The sequence below is a fragment of the Staurois parvus genome, unplaced genomic scaffold (genome assembly GCF_062004578.1).
Source record: "Staurois parvus isolate SC_StPar_1 unplaced genomic scaffold, SC_StPar_1.0 ptg000136l, whole genome shotgun sequence".
Taxonomy (NCBI): Eukaryota; Metazoa; Chordata; class Amphibia; order Anura; family Ranidae; genus Staurois; species Staurois parvus.
The window spans coordinates 5,584,497-5,600,912 of NW_028317932.1; the positions used below are offsets into that span (position 1 = coordinate 5,584,497).

General features: G+C 41.0%; 1 protein-coding gene across 1 annotated transcript in view; it reads left to right on the forward strand.

Moving 5' to 3' along the window:
- LOC149465923 (mitogen-activated protein kinase kinase kinase 3-like) overlaps nt 1-16,416 on the forward strand; it is a 223,622-nt gene that overhangs the window by 154,216 nt on the left and 52,990 nt on the right. The window contains exon 4 of the mRNA XM_089673146.1: nt 10,702-10,742. Within this exon, the coding sequence (XP_089529272.1) occupies nt 10,702-10,742 (41 nt within the window). The remainder of the gene's footprint in view (nt 1-10,701; nt 10,743-16,416) is intronic.

A 16,416-nucleotide genomic window follows, 5' to 3' on the forward strand; every position in this document is an offset into this window, starting at 1 on the left:
GCTGTGAGAGGTCCCTGCCAGAACTCCCTGCAATAGGCACTATGAAGCCACGTCAGAGTGTCTTACTCCACCTAGTAACTTCTCTGTAGTGTGAATCAAACAGGCAATCAAGTTGTGAGAGTGTGACACCTTCATAATAGCCTTGGCAGACGATGGGAACTTGGGGAATTATGGAAATATGGAACCCAGATGAAATATGAGAGGCCAACAGGTGCATTAGATCGCCAGTATCACCCATACATGAAAACTATTTTGCATAGAATGAAAGACTCTTATAACTAAAAAAGTGACATATGTGTTAGATGAAAGAAGCACTAGCAACACCCAAACTATGCACGTAAAAAGCACATAACTTAAATAAAATTGAGTTATTTGACATTTTTGAAGTGGTGATGTGTAAACCATTGCTCTGTTAAATCCATCACCGTAGACAAAAAGAGGAAGCAAAATGACAGTTGTCTGATGAGTTGACAGATTAGGGTTTATGCATGAAAAGGGTGCAAGAAAAACATTGCTTTTTGCCTATAGCAACCAATCAGAATGTGTGTTTCACTTTCAACTCTGAATTGTAGAGAAAACCCTGATTGGTTTCTAGGGACTTGTCAGCACATTCTTTATGCATGAGCCCCAAAGTCAGCTGTGTGTGGGAAAATACGCCCTGCTCAGTACGACTTGTATTTGAAATATCTTCTTTGCCAGTTGAATGTTCTCTGGGAACATTTGCACATAAACCCAGGAATTCTAATGAGATCTATTTTACATAAACCAGATTATGAAAATCATGTAATTTAGGTATACGTTCCCTCCAGTATTATCACTTCACCAGTGCTGGGATGTACTACCAGCAGCTCAGCTGCTGTATTTCAACACCTTTAATTCTGTGTCAAGCTGTCTAGATTACCACATAAACAGTACTAGCATATATCAACAAACATAAAGTGTTTGTGCTTAAATAAAGTGCTAGAAATGTATAAAGTGTCCATTCATAAATAAAGCATCCAAGTGATTATAAAAGTGCTCAATGCTGTGCAATTTCTCTCCAAAAGCATTAATCCATTTGTGAAGGACATCTGTGATCCTCCACCTTCACTACAGAAAACTCACCAAATCACCATGATTACCTAAATCAGGTAAGTTATTAAGCACTTATCTTCCCCAGCAGGTATCTCCTTCCAAGGCCACTCTCAAAACAGGGTCATCTCCACTCCTCCCATCAATACGTCTCCATTTATGTAATAAGTTTCCATAAGGAAAGCAGAAAAGCCTCTATAATGTAAAACCATTTACCTTTATTTAAAACTTGCCTATAAAACCATAAAAAAACACAAAGTAATGCCCACTCACATTGTGGAGTGCTTTGCCCAGCACAAAGGTTATAGTAGCATTGGTTTCTATGGGATGCTAATTACTAGCGTCACTTCCGGGAATGCTGTGTGGGATGACATCGCCTCCTGCTCCACCTTGATGGGGTACGTTATCCTGATGTTCTCAAGAGACACCTCTTGAAACTATCAGGGTGCTGAAACGCGTTGGAGCAACACAGGAAGTGGAGTCGGCATCCCATAGAAAGGTATGCTGTTATAACATATAACCTTTGTGCTGGGCAAAGCACTGCACAATGTGAGTGGGTATTATCTTAGGTTTTATGGGCAAATGTTTACACTATAAAGCTTTTCTGCTTTCTCCATGGAAACCTCTTACATAGATGGAGACATATTGATGGAAGGAGTGGTGATGACTCTGCTTGAGTGACTTGCCTGTGAGCACTTAATGACTTGCCTGATTTAGGTGGTCATGGCGATTTGGTAAATTTTCTGTAGTGAAGTTGGAGTATCGTGAATGTACCTAACGGATGGATTAATATTTTTGGAGAGAAATTGCATGGCACTGAGCACTTTTATAATTACTTGGACACTTTATGCACAGATACTCCTTTTTTTTTTTTTAGCAGGACGGATACTTTATACATTTTCACACTTTAGTTAGGCATGCACTTTGTTTGCTGATATATGCTAGTGCTGTATTTGTGGTAATCTAGATAGTGTCTCTCTAACCTTTAAAGCCAGACACTGAGAAGGTCATCTGTAACATGGCTTGATGCAAAGTAGATGGCTCAGAACCACACCTGCACACTACAGCAGAGGTACCTGTGATCACATGGGATGCAGACTGTACTCGGTGCAGTGGTGACCTAGGTAGCAAGAAGTGGATGTGCACTACACCTGAGGAATGTGATCGCATTAATTGGCACTTTTTTAAAGTACACCTACATTTGAAGGTCCTTGGGGATGTAGGTCGTTTTCTACATCAGAACTACTTGTTTCTCCTCATATGTCTATGGGAATGCAAAAACAGTTTGATGCAGCTTAAAAGGTTAAATGCAAGTCAGAAAGAGGCCAACTGTAGATCAGATAGTCAGAAGGAGATCAAATGCATCTGTGAAGGAACTCAGTAGCATCTCAAACACAGAGTTAATGCACCTAAAAGTACACAGCAACTGCCCATCAACACAAACCCTGAATATAAACATTCCTAAACCAGACATGGCAAAGTGTAGTTCCCTATACAGATATGGGCTAATATGCTTTTTTAACCAAAGGCTGCCCTTTGATTCCATTTGCTGCCAGTCCTCCATAACTACAGTACTTATATATTCAGTATCACTCTGCTTCAGGCCAAATATATTATAGTACATATAGTAGTGTTTGGTTTGTACTGGGAACTGAAGTTTATGGGGTGTGATTTACTATAGTGTGAGGTGAAATTGCCTATACCATTGGGACTGAAGCAGAAAGTTTTAGTATTGGATACAGTGAAGGAAAAGGAGTTGCTCAGAAGCTTGTGAAGCTCTGGAGAAAAGGATATATGATGCTCAGAGATTCCAGGCAGCAAATCTCTTAAACCTCTTATATGTAAAGAGTGCTTGAACATACGAGCATTCCTGCACCCAGAACAACAAATAGAACTTTGAATATGGTTAGTCTAGCAGACTAAAGTTGTGTTAAGAACAATATTAATATAGAAAGTGCAGTATCTAATGTAAGAGCAAATAATCAGAAATCAAGAACTTTGTCACATGCCTTATACATGTTTGTAGGTCTGCACAACCTTACTTCTGTACAGCCTTACTGAAAAAGTAATGTTTTGTTTAACCTAATCCATTTCATAGAAAATAGTTGTAAGATTTTCTTTATCAAACTACACTATGGGGTTGATTTACTAAAACTGGAGAGTGCAAAATCTGATGTAGCTGTGTATGGTAGCCAATCATCATCTAACTTCAGCTTGTTCAGTTAAGGTTTGACAAAAAAATGGAAGCTGATTGGTTTCTATTCAGAGCTACACCAGATTTTGCACTCTCCAGTTTTAGAAAATCAGCCACTATGTGACCAAACATATCAATATCTCTCCAAATGATTGAGTTCAGGTGCTTCTAGTGGGGTGTACTATTGTAATGCTACAGCAAACAAAGCTGTTTTAGTTAGCTGTTCATTTTCAACCTTGTGGCAACACTTGGCAAAAGATCCTTGGTAAAAGATAAGACTGTGCACAAAGCCAGGACCATAAAAATATGGTTTGATAATTTTGGTGAGAAGGAAGTTGTGCAGCTTTCATAGAACACTGATCTCAATCCTACTGAACACTTTTGGGATGAATTGGATTTTGTGCTAGGTCTTCTCTACCAACATCAGTACCCAACCTCACGATTGCTGTTTTGGTTGAATGGGCCTACAGATACACTCCAACCGTGGAGACAGTTGTGGACACAAAGGTGGCATACTCCTTTATTGATGCTCATATTTTTGTATAGGTGTGATGGTCAGGTGTCTACATGCTTTTGGCCACGTAATATAAATATAGGACTACCCTTGGCTAGTAGGAAGTAGACACCACTCTACGTGAGGCATATCAGTTTAATCACCTTTCTGAACAAAGGGTGCTGGTCCAGTCCGTGACCTGAATGTTGCAAATTAATACACAGAGAGGTTGACCGCACTCCAATCTTCAGAAAAAATGTGAGCTTTTATTGACTAGAGTCCTAAAATACAAGCATCACAGACCCAGAATACAGGATGACAGCAACATGGTTAACGCGTTTCACACAGAATGAGCTTAGTCATACTGTTGTAATCGTTTTCCTAAAATAAAGCTGCCACTGCTGGTGTCTGTTTAATATACAAACATGTTTAAAGTTAAAGAGCAATTCTAGACAATATGTAAATGCAGACAGTAAATATTTATTATTTTGTTTCAATTTAAAGCGGACATTTACCCTACACACCAAATTTTTGCCACTTCATTTCTACTCCCCTCCTTTCTAACAATCTGACATTTCCCTTCAGGTTTTTTAGGGGACCCTCCGTCTCTTCCTGGATTCTTACCTAGGCATGAAATAAGTAGATAGTTGCCCTCAACCTCTCACTTCACACATCTCAGGATGCCTCAGGATACTGTACAGCGCATGCGTCACCGCACATCATCGTTGGGTGGCTGTTTCTTTCTGAATTGTGCAGATGCCTCCCTGATGATGCACTCCCAATGATGCCAGAGAAGAAGACAACAGCATGGGATGGAGTTTGCAGCAGTAGAGTGGCAGATCTCTACAGAACACTGATGGATTCGCTGGGCATGTTATTTTTTATTTTTATTTTTTAGTGGATAACCTGGCTAAAAGCTATGACGAGGGGGAAATAATCAGAGGTGGGACTGAAGTTCCTCTTTAATTTGGACTTTCAGTTTACTTCTTGATTACTTTTCCATGTAACACACCCTCTGTCTGCCTGTTTCTCTCTTTCTCCATTGTGTATTACCAATCCAAAACAGATTTAGAATCTGATTGGTAGATGTACTTCTTAGTACATTTTACATCCTAACACATTTTGACATTACATGTTCTATATGTTAAAGTATAACTAAACACAAACTTTTTTTTTTTCGTTTTGGATAGAGTGGAGATGGATTAGAACCTCTGTCAGTTTGTATTGCTGTCTGTGCCCCTGTTAGCAAGATTCCGTCTTTTTTTTGTCCTGTTTACTATTATCATTGAAAGTGAAAGTAAAAGAAAATCCCAAATTTGGGTCATCCCCAGCACAGTAATAGAGGAGAAATCTTCCAATGGGGGCACTAGTTCTGGTGACCTGGGGGCCAAAGAGATTTCCTTTAATTTGCAGGAATTTCCTCTTACTTCCTGTTTGGCTATGGGATAGGAAGTAAAGGGCAATTTCTGCAATGTGACACAGATACCAAAAATAAATCCGACAGGGGGTTACAACCCTCCCTTGCACTATCCAAAATTTAAAAAAATTGCCAATAGTTCTACTTTAGAGCGATGTCCTGCAGTGATCTTCAGCAAATTGCCTCTTTCTCATTCAGGACACCCTCCAAACACCAATGACATGCAGCTTCAACCACCCCAACCCCCAGATGCACTGTGAGTGGGCTCCCCCAGCCTCCTACCAAAAAAAACAAACAAAAAAAGCCATTATTGTTGTGGAGGCAGAGCAAGAATCATTTTGAGGAGTAAACTTCTACTTTAAGAGACTTCAATGGGTGCGATTGCGAGCTCCTATCATGTATCACAAACAGAGGGTTCACAGATCACCACATTACCTAGGAAAGTGATTGTGGTACTCTGGGGCACTTCAGCAACTTTAGCATGTGTACAGTACTGAAGGACTGAGCTGGTAAGCTGTGCTTCTTGTATGCAGGCCATGGTTTATTTTGTAGTTTCAACTGGAGCTCAGCCTTCTATAAAAGAAAAAGTGGCTGTAGCTGACTCAACAGACAGTGGAGGGTTAACGTTTTTTTATTCTGAGCTTCACAGGAGCAGATTGGGGAACTCTGTCCCTCTCTTCGTCATCTAGAGAATGAGATGATGGAAACTTGAGGCTTTTATGTCCTCGGCTTTCAGACAAGTTGTAAATACATGAAATTCTTCAGCTCGCCCACACAAGAGTGATTATTTTCCAATCAAGTGAAAAACTGAGGTGTGTCACTGACACTCCAGCAACCAGTGCAGCTTAACAAAACGTCTATGTAAATCTGGACACAGACTACAGTATATGGCTTCCCTCTATGGAGCCTTCATAAATGTATTTTGTTACATTATTACTTAATTCAATGAGAAGATGGCAAATTGCAGCATTCTGTCCACATCACAACCACATTAGTGGAGGCCGCTTTACTGGGTGTGTATATATGCAGGCAGCAATGCTTATATCAGCAAAAGTAAACTTTGACGCATCTACATTACAATGTTCATGGCTGGATGCATTTCTGCATACTAAACATGTGGTCTCCTTATCAAGAGCACTACATAGTAAGAATGTTGTCATTGTGGAGGAACCGCTCTTTTGTTAGGCGTTATCCCAACACAAGTGGAGTGCAGTACTGGAATTCTAATGGGCATATACTGAAGGTATAATAAAGGAATGCAAGGTGGCAGTATACATACCTTAAAGCAGAACTACACTGTATCTGAGCACCACTAACCAAAAATACTATTAATTTATTTTTAATATTAAAAGCAACTCATCCATCCACTCATGTCTCAATGCTCTATTTTGCTGAGGAATCACTTTGAAAAACACTCCCCTAGCATTACTGGCCATGGCCATCTTGAGTAAGGGCAGAATGATTCATGTAGCATTTACTTCCTGGAATCCATCTGCCCTTAGCTCAGGCATGCTGGCAGCAGGGTGTACTTAGCAAAAGCCCATCTCCCCTCCTGAAGACTCCTAGGATGTATGACATAATTTGCCTAGGCAAAAGGATTAAAAATAGTCAGTGTTGATTGAGAGAGTGAAGTTCCGCTTTAAAGTTGAATTTTAGGCTAAACCTAAGTAGTCTTAAAAATGTTCCCTCCTTCTCCTAACGGCTATGCTGACTATCCCCTGTAAAAAAAAAATGGCTGCAGTGGAGATAAGAGAGTGTTCAACAATGGCCTGGTAAATCCTGGAGCAGTGACACGGGGGAGCCCAATCACGGCCCAGAGCTGGCTGCAAATAGGTGAGTATAGACATCTTTCTTACACAGTTTGGCCAGCATAGGTGTTAGGAGGAGGAGGGAAGGAGCATTTTTAACCTCTTCACGCCGGCCGCAGACGAATGTGCGGCCTCCCGGTGTCTGGGCCTAGACACCGAGCGGCCACACATTTGTGTGCAATTAAGAAAAACATATGTGCTGAGAGCGTGCGCGCTCCCAGCACACATGTCTGGTACTCACGGAAAGGTCCCAATCTCCTCTTTCGACAGGGACCTTTCCCGATCATGTGATGGCAAATCATGGCGGTCACATGACCCTTAAACCCTGCCTCCCGGCTTCTGAAACCCTTAAAGGGCCTTGAGGCGCCGGCACCAAGGGGTTAAGACTTGTTAGGTTTAGGCTGGAGTTCTGTTTTAAGGGTTCAACCCAGCAATGTTCACACAAAACAGGGATTTTGGTGTAGGTAGATTTTATCTTAAAACTGAACTCCAGGTATGGATTTTTTTTTTTTTGCGTTGTTACATTGGTCCAGCTTGGACCAGTGTAAGTACATATATATTAGGGCCGGTTCACACTACAAAATGCACTCCAGATCCTTTCTGAATGTATTTCTGTATGCGCGTTTTTGATGCATTCTGGTGCATGTTTGATGTGTTTCCAGATGCATTCCAGATTTTTTTTTACTGTACTGGAGTCCGGTGCATTTTTGATGCATTCCGGTGCATTTTTTAAACATTATGTATTGGTGTGCAACAGATGCAATAAAATGATAACTTCACATGGTACACAGTCAGTATGTGATGCCATTTGCAGAATCAAGATACATGTACAATGCTCTGCTAACAGGGCCACCTAATATGGTGGTACAAGGATAAGGCTTCATGTACATGAGCCTACTCTGACCACCAGCCGCTGGGAAATGCAAAACGCGGCAACCGCGGTATCGCGTTTTAACTGCGTTTTGTACTTTCCTGTGGTCGGCGGTCAAAACGTTCCTATCCTGAACGCGATTCTTTCGCATTCAGGAGAGGGAGGTTTAACCTCACCTAAATGCAGCAGCTCTTAAACTGATAAAAGCCTATGTGTACATGGACACGTAGGCTTTTATGGAGTTGAGTTTAGGAGCTTTGGAAAAAAAAAAGCAAAAAGCTCCTAAACTTGAGTTTAACAGCTGCTCGAGTACATGACGCCTTATGCGGAAAATGGACAGTAAGTCAAAGCTCAATAATAGCAGTGGTTAGGAACCGTGTTGCTCACAGATCACTGGCTCGTCTTTAGGGAAGGATTCCCCTGACAGTCACTTAGAGCTATTGGTATATGAAGTGAAGTCTAATGTGGGGTAGTCTACCATGGTCTGAGCACACCAGTTTTTTTTTTTTTTGTATATTGTGTAAAGTGAGAATGGAGGAAAAAAAAAAGCGGGTGGGGGGATAAATGGTGGGGTTGGGGGGGGGGGTGGAGGGAAAGGTAAAATTGGAGGGGAGGGAAAACCTTCCCAGGGAGTAGAGAGCATAAGGGCAGAGCAGGCAACACAAATAGTCTCACAAGTAAAGCTACGAATATTGGGGGAATACGTCAGAGAAGCAAAAAAGATCCCAATAGAACCACCTGGTTTTATGATTCTCCGATTTATCTCGGAGCTCAACAGTCAGGTTCTTCATCTGTTCAATATCACCTACTCTTGCCAGCCATTGAGCTACTCTGGGTGCAGACTGTTGTTTCCAACAGGTGCATTTTTGATCCAGTACAGTCCACTGTTGGAAAAATGCTGCATGTTCTACTTTTTTCTCTGGATCTGGAACGCACTAGAACTGACTGCACTACGAACTATTCCATTGGAAACCATATAACCTACTTTCCATGCGTTTTTGTTGCAAAAAAAATGCACTGCACTGCATGTGGTGTGACTTGGACCTTACTGTAGTAGCTGCCGCTACTTCAGGGATCCTCTCTGCCTTCAAGGTCCTATTCAGAGAACGTAATACATTTTTCTCAAAGTATTTTATCATTGGAGGAGGTGGAGAGTGTGACATTACTCCCCCACCTCTTCAACTTGTCCAATCAGAGAACCTGATGAATATGGCATTATAAAGCCACTTACATATAATTGGGCATGTCCTCGAAAATTGGAAAAACCTTGGCACTGTTGGCTAGATACAGAATGCTCCAATATGTAAATGTGTACAAATATTGACTATTACTGCTGATGGGAAAGTGGTAGTTTTATTGTCTATGATACATATTCACTTAGCTTGGGTATGCTGTAATGGCATTTCACTGTGTTACGTCTCTGTTATGTCTCCTTGTGGGATTTATTCTTGTCTATTTTGTCCTAATGGGAAATATGGTGGTGGTTTGGAAATGGGGGGGGGGGGGTGAGGGGGATGTAGTTGGGGGGTTGGGAAATTGCAACAGGAGACTGACCTGTGTCAGAGTCAGACATTTGTGATCACATCCAAGAATTGCACAGGAATCAGTGGTTACATTATTCTGCTATCTCTCACCCTGCTGATGCCAAACAAAGATGGTGAAGTCTGTTTGAGGATGAAGAAAGATGGTTTTGTTAGGGGGACTATTGTGCCCTCTGCAAGAAGTAATAAATATACTGTGTACTGTATACCCTAAATGTGACCATACACTATGCTGGATGTACAATCTCTTTCAGATCTACCATAAACTATGTGATACAAGGGCCTGTTTGATTTGATACTTTTTGAATGAATTAAGACTGTCTTCATATTATTTAGTTTTGGTACACCTAAATTAGATTGTCCTGAGATTGTACAATCAGATTTTATAGTATAGTGACTGGGGACCTTAAAGAGGATCTTCACCCCGTAAACAAGGAATTTAAAAGTCAGCAGCTACAATTACTTATAACACTTATCTGTTCCAGGATCCAGCAATGTCCTCAACCTACCCGGCTCTTTGTCCTGTCTTCTAGTCCAGGTGGCAGCATCTTAACTGTGCTTAACATAACAGCTGGATGCCCACTGCACAAGCAGCTCCTCATGATTGGTCCCAGTGTCCTAGGACCTCTAACATGTTCCAAGAAGCTGTGGAGGAAGGGGGGATGGACTTCAGCTTCATTCGCATAGGTGGTCGGAGCGGGAGCCGGTACCTGCCAAAATCAGGTACCCGCTCCCCCACCCCCAAAAGACACTCAAAACATGGGAGAGGAGGGTGGGAGGAGGAGGAAAACTTGACATTCCCATTTTGGGTGAAGTTCCACTTTAAGTGTAACTTGCAAATTACCTAGCATGCATGCACTTAAGAAAAATCTGATACAATGCCCACTTTATGGATGGCTGGGATTACTTCAAGAAAAGCTTGCTCTCATTTTAGTTGTTTCTATATTTGTTTAAAGTTAGTGGTCAGCTGTTAGCTGAGATGCTTGCCATTTCATTTCTTCCTCTTATGATGTTTGTGGGGCTTTCTCACAGATCTGTCATGAAAATGTATTGTTTTGTTATTTCATATTTACAGTCTTATGACAAGACTATTAAATACGTTATAGTCCACCTCAATTTTGGCCAACTCAGGCTCTGTACTAAATCAGGCCATAGACATTGTACACTAGAAGGATTAGTTAAGCTAAATAAAAAGTGAGTTGGTGAAATTTTAGTAGTACCAAATTACTTGTCCAATAAATGTTCAACATTTATAGCCTCTGTTAATTTAAACATATATCTAACAAGTTTGGTATCTTCTCTTCAGCAGGACGCCAGGATCAAGTTTGAATACAATGGAGAAAAGAGGTAGGTTGCTGCTTTCAATGGCTACATGTTGCTCATTTTAAAATGATCATCCTTCAAATTAAAGTGTTGCTAAACCCAGGACCCTGCATTTACTATATGTTGTCTACACGCACATGAACTTTATTGGCATCTCAGTCTTAGTCCGTAGGGTTCAGTATTGAGTTTACCCACCCTTTGCAGCTATAACAGCTTCAACTCTTCTGGGAAGGCTGTCCCTAAGGTTTAGGAGTGTGTCTATGGGAATGTTTGACCTTTCTTCCAGAAGCGCATTTGTGAGCTCAGGCACTGATGTTGGACGAGAAGGCCTGACTCACAGTCTCCGCTCTAATTCACCCCAAAGGTGTTCTATAGGGTTGAGATCAGGACTGATTGCAGGCCAATCAAGTTCCTCTACCCCAAACTCGCTTATCCATGTCTTTATGGACCTTGCTTTGTGCACTGGTGCGCAGTCATGTTAGACCAGGAAGGGGCCATCCCCAAACTGTTCCCACAAAGTTGGAAGCATGAATTGTCCAAAATGTCTTGGTTTGCTGACGCCTTAAGAGTTCCCTTCACTGGAACTAAGGGACCAAGCCCAACCCCCAAAAAACAACCCCACATCATAATCCCCCCTCCACCAAACTTTACACTTGGCACAATGCAGTCAGGCAAGTACCGTTATCTTAGCAACTGCAAAAACCCAGACACGTCCATCAGATTGCCAGACAGAGAAGCGTGATTCTTGGTGCACGGTGTGCTTCAGCATGCGCTCTGTCATTTTACATGGCCTACCACTTCATGGCTGAGCTTCTGTTGATCCCAGTTGCTTCAACTTTGTTATAATACCACTAACAGTTGACCGTGGAATATTTAGTAGTAAGGAATTTTCATGGATGGACTTATTGCACAGGTGGCAACCTATCACGGTTGAATTCACTGAGCTCCTGAGTGCAACCCAATCTTTCATTAATGTTTGTAGAAGCAGTCTGCATGCCTAGGTGCTTGATTCTATATACCTGTGGCCATGGAGGTGATTGGAACACCCAAATACAAAGATTTGGAGGGGTGTCTCAATACTTTTGGCAATATAGTGTACCTTTTCTCATCAGCAGTTAGAGCAGTCTTGTGACTTCTATCAGTGTCCAGGAGAGCACTGGGTAAAGCTTGTAAGGGTAGTTTTCATTCTCCTCTCACTGTCCTATGAGACTGCAGGACCCCTGACCTTCTGTCCTGACAAAGCTGATTGACTCTGTGCTGATCACATGCACTTTCCCAAGATAAAAAAGCTCTCTAGAAATACACAAATGCCCCCAAGGCTCTGTTCTATCAGGAGATGAGTTGGGAACAGTGGAAGAAGGGGAGGATCAGAGAAGACAGGATTACACATCCTTTTTACATAATGCAGATAATTAACCCCCTAAGTTCCACAGTGAGTATAACAAGCATGCTGTACTGCATATACAGACTGATTTTACTGTTGTGGGTTTAGTAACACTTTAAAAGAGAAGATTTGGGTATAAAGAAAACAAACATAAATACTCACCTCCATGCCAAAGCATTGGGGTGATGCTGCAACTGTCCCACATCGGCTCTAAAAGCGAGAACAGAGCGATAACATGACCACCACTTTGTTCTCGTTCTGCTTAGATCCGGAGAGTAGTGACTGTCAGTCACCGCTTTTCACATTGCTCCTCCAATGCTGACTGGAGTATTGGACTCTAGGAGGGATGGGCACAGCTGGCTTCGGCTCTCAAGGTCGGAGCCAGCTGTCATTCAGGCAGCTTAGTGAATTTTGACAGTATGGTCAGAATCATACCAGAGTCTGGAGTGGCTCGGCCACATCAGCTGACAGCTGGCTATAGCCCACTATAAGCTGACCCTGGGTCACAGGAGAGCAAAAGTAAGTGCAGTCCAAAAAAGCTTTGGTTATACTTTTCTTTTAGTAGTAGTAGTTTACAGCAACAAATGTCTGTTTTGTGTGGAATTGAACAGGGAAATATCTTGTGTTGGTACTACTATCTGAGACCCCTGGGACTAGCAGTTATGGACCAAGCTCAGCTAGTAGTGTTTAGTCACCTCCAACTATACTTGTTTTGTAATGTTCAAGCCATTATACCACTCATCCAGGTGGCTTCCTCAATTTTAATGGGTGTCAGAGCCATTAACTCATGTCAATATGGACCAAAATATCTGAGGAATTTCATCCTCTCTCTTTGTGCTGTTTACTGATATCACCAAAAAGTGAAAGAAAATCCCATATTTTGGATTGTTACCATAACAGGAATAGAGGAGAAATCTTCCAATGGGGACACTAGTTCTGGTGACAGCCAGAGATTCCTTCGCTTTAGAGGGATTTCTTCTCACTTCCTGTGTTGGCTATAGGACAACAAGTGAAGGGAAATCTGGTAAAAAAAAAATCTGTCAGGCTTAACCTTCCTTTTCTAAAATAAAGAAAAACGTTTTACTTTAACTGTTTCCTTGGTTGGGGTTGTCTATGGAACTGACTGTCTGGGAGCTTCTGTGAACAGAGGAGATCCTGATAATAAGAGGTTTAAAAAAATGCCAAATCTGATATGCCTGTCTGTACAAAAAAGAGGCATATATTTTAGCACACTTTTGTGAAAAAGTATAAAATCATGAGTCCAATCTAGAACATTAGTTAAAAGATATTTAAAAACATTTTGATACAGCAGCTCAATTGCGGGCATTCCATATGACACTCAGACTTGGGGCCCTTTCACATGGGCGCCTTCCTTTCCGATCAGCAAGGAATCTGTCTGCTGATCTCCTGCTGATTGGAGCAGAGCAGGCGGATGACAGTTCATGCAGAGTGGCCATGGACAAGATACCACTCTGCCCTATGGGCAGGCGGGAGTAAACTGACTTCGCTGTCCGTTTATACCCAGCTTCTTCCGATTCGCCCAAACAGAAGAGGATGTAGTCCTCTTCCATTTTTTTTTTTAGCACGCCTGATCTGAACTGAAGGTAGGCGGTTGTGAACAGACACACGTCCAATTACACCTAACAGTCCATAGAAATGCATGGATCTTTTTTCGATCAAAACTGACAGGCAGATCTAATTGGATTTCCCCTGTGAAAGGGCCTTTCTTACTGGGGAAATCCTGGACAGAATTATTCCTAACTCCCTACAGTGGTACAAAGAAAAATTTGACATGCTTGTGGTTACAAAGAAAAATATAGAAAAACTAAAAATTCTTAGTCTCAGTGGAAAGTTTTACCAGTCTGCCAAATTCTACCCCCAGGTGTATTTTTGTTAGCGGTCATTACTATCAATATTAAAATAAGGTTTTATGTGCCACAGTCAACAGACAGTAATATGTCTGGACCAGCTGCTCCAGACAAAAGAATACTTCAAGTGAATTATGGAATTCGTTACAGATGATCTGGGTGAAAAGATAGGCAGATGTGAGTCACCTAAAGAAGGCCAAGAACAGGAGAGGCCAGTGCCAAAGACGGGCCAACTACCACCTCATCTTTAGAGAGATTACTAATAATATAATATAATCCTTTGTACAGCTTCTGCATTTCAGTACAGCAAAGCTGGTATGACTTTTAGGAGGACTCGAGTATACCAAGCAGAAAGTACATGATCTAATGTCATCTAACTCATCCAATTACCCCAATAAAAATCAAACTACCTTTTTAAACCTTTTCTATTGCAGTTAGTAACATGTTTCTTGGGCCCATAGAAGTGCTTGTTGGATACTGGATGGCACACAAGGGCTCTTGAAATGTATGGTACTTTTTTTAGGTTCTCTGCTTGCAATAATAGTTCAAAACCTTTACCAAAAATAGTGACTTTTGCTTCAAGTTATGTGAAAAATTGCACAGTACAGTAGTAGAATGTATGCATAGTCAAAAAATATTTTTTAGTTGTGGATGTAGTAATGTTTAGAACTCCTGTAATTGTTTAATTTAACTGTTGCAGAGACATATCTTAGCTGATGAGGGTTTTAGACTAAATGTTGGCAGTGGAACGCTCAGTGATAGTGTGCAGAGAGAAGTAGGTGGACTTGAACACAACATACAACCATTGGGAGGCAGCCAATGTAAAATTCACCGCATTATACTTTTGGTTAGAGTGTGTGTGAATCCAAAATTGTTTTTTTTCTTCTTTAGTTTTGTATAGGGCATACAATGGTTAGGTTATTGTCTGGTTTTTGTTTTCTGTCAAGTCAAATTCAATGGGGAATATCACTTCACTTTTTGTCCCAGAGACACACAGCAAGTAAAAGGAAATATGTCCCACGTAAGGGGAATTCCATACCAAAAAATATATACACATTATTAATACTGAGACCTGAATCTCCTACTTTAAAATGGGAAATGTTAATGCTTGGTACACAACAAAAAGGGCTCTACCCTGCAGGCCATTGTGATATATGAACCGCCAATGGGCTTTGTTGATGTGATGGCTCTTTTGATGGATATCCAGTGGCACATGACTGGCATATTGATGAAATTCATACCTCAACTCCACATCTTACAGCACACATATGTCACTGACCTAAGGCTTCATGAATCTAATATGTCATTTCTTGACATCGCGGTCAATCAGCAGCACTCCTGAAATCCAAGTGTAGAATCATATACGCTACAAAACTTTTTTTGTGATTTTATGAACATTTTAGGCCTCATGCACACTGCTGCTCCTAAACGTTTAGGAGCTTTTGGTGTTTTGTTGCATATCCATGCACAGATAGGCTTTTATCAGAATTTAACAGCAGCAGAATTTAGGGCCAGTTACACAGCCCTCTCCTGAATGCAGAAGAATCACATTCAGAAAAGGAAATTTTTTTGCCAAAAAACGCTAAAAGCGACTAAAACTTATGTAAATGCGCCTAAGCGCTAACCACATTTAGCGCTTGGCTGTTTATTCATTTCAATGGCAAGTACTCTGGCCAATGAAATGAATAAACGTCCAAGCACTAAACACAGGTAAACGGAACCACGTTTACACACATTTTTTTACACATTTAGCGTTTTTCTGCTGCCAGTAGAAAAACATTCCACTGTACATGGAGCCTTAAGGATACCTTGAACCCCAGAAAATGTATATATATGATTTGTATACATATATGGACATTGGCTATTTCTTTTTTGACATAACAATGCCTTTGTTTTTATATTTTTTCTGCATCTGAAACATTTTAGTTCCCTAGCCGATTTTTAACGTTTAAATGTTCAGCAGTGAGGAAATGCAACTAAAATTCAGTAAAAGGACCACTTCCCAGGGAAGTGGGAAATGTGCAATCATCTGAATTTCTCTTCACTAAACCTGTATACTATTTATGGTAGTGTTTTAATAAATTCAGCACATTTCAGAATAAGAGACTCCAGTGGCTCTTAGACTGTATTCACACTATAGTGCTTTATGGATGTACGCAAGTGTGATTTTGTACATGTTAAGCAAACACATGAAAAGCACGTGTCGTGCCTATGGAGCTATTCATTGTTAGTGGCACCCCAAACGCAACAAAATACATGGGCGATTTTACTACACAAATGTGGCAAAACATGCAGGAAAAAAGCGTGCAAAGCTCGAAAATGAAATGAATGTTGTTCACTTTGGATTTTTTAATACATGATTATGGCATAACCAATTTCCAACAGCCATTGATGTTCTTCATAACGCTGTAATAAAAAATAATTGAAAGTAAACATACACAGTGTA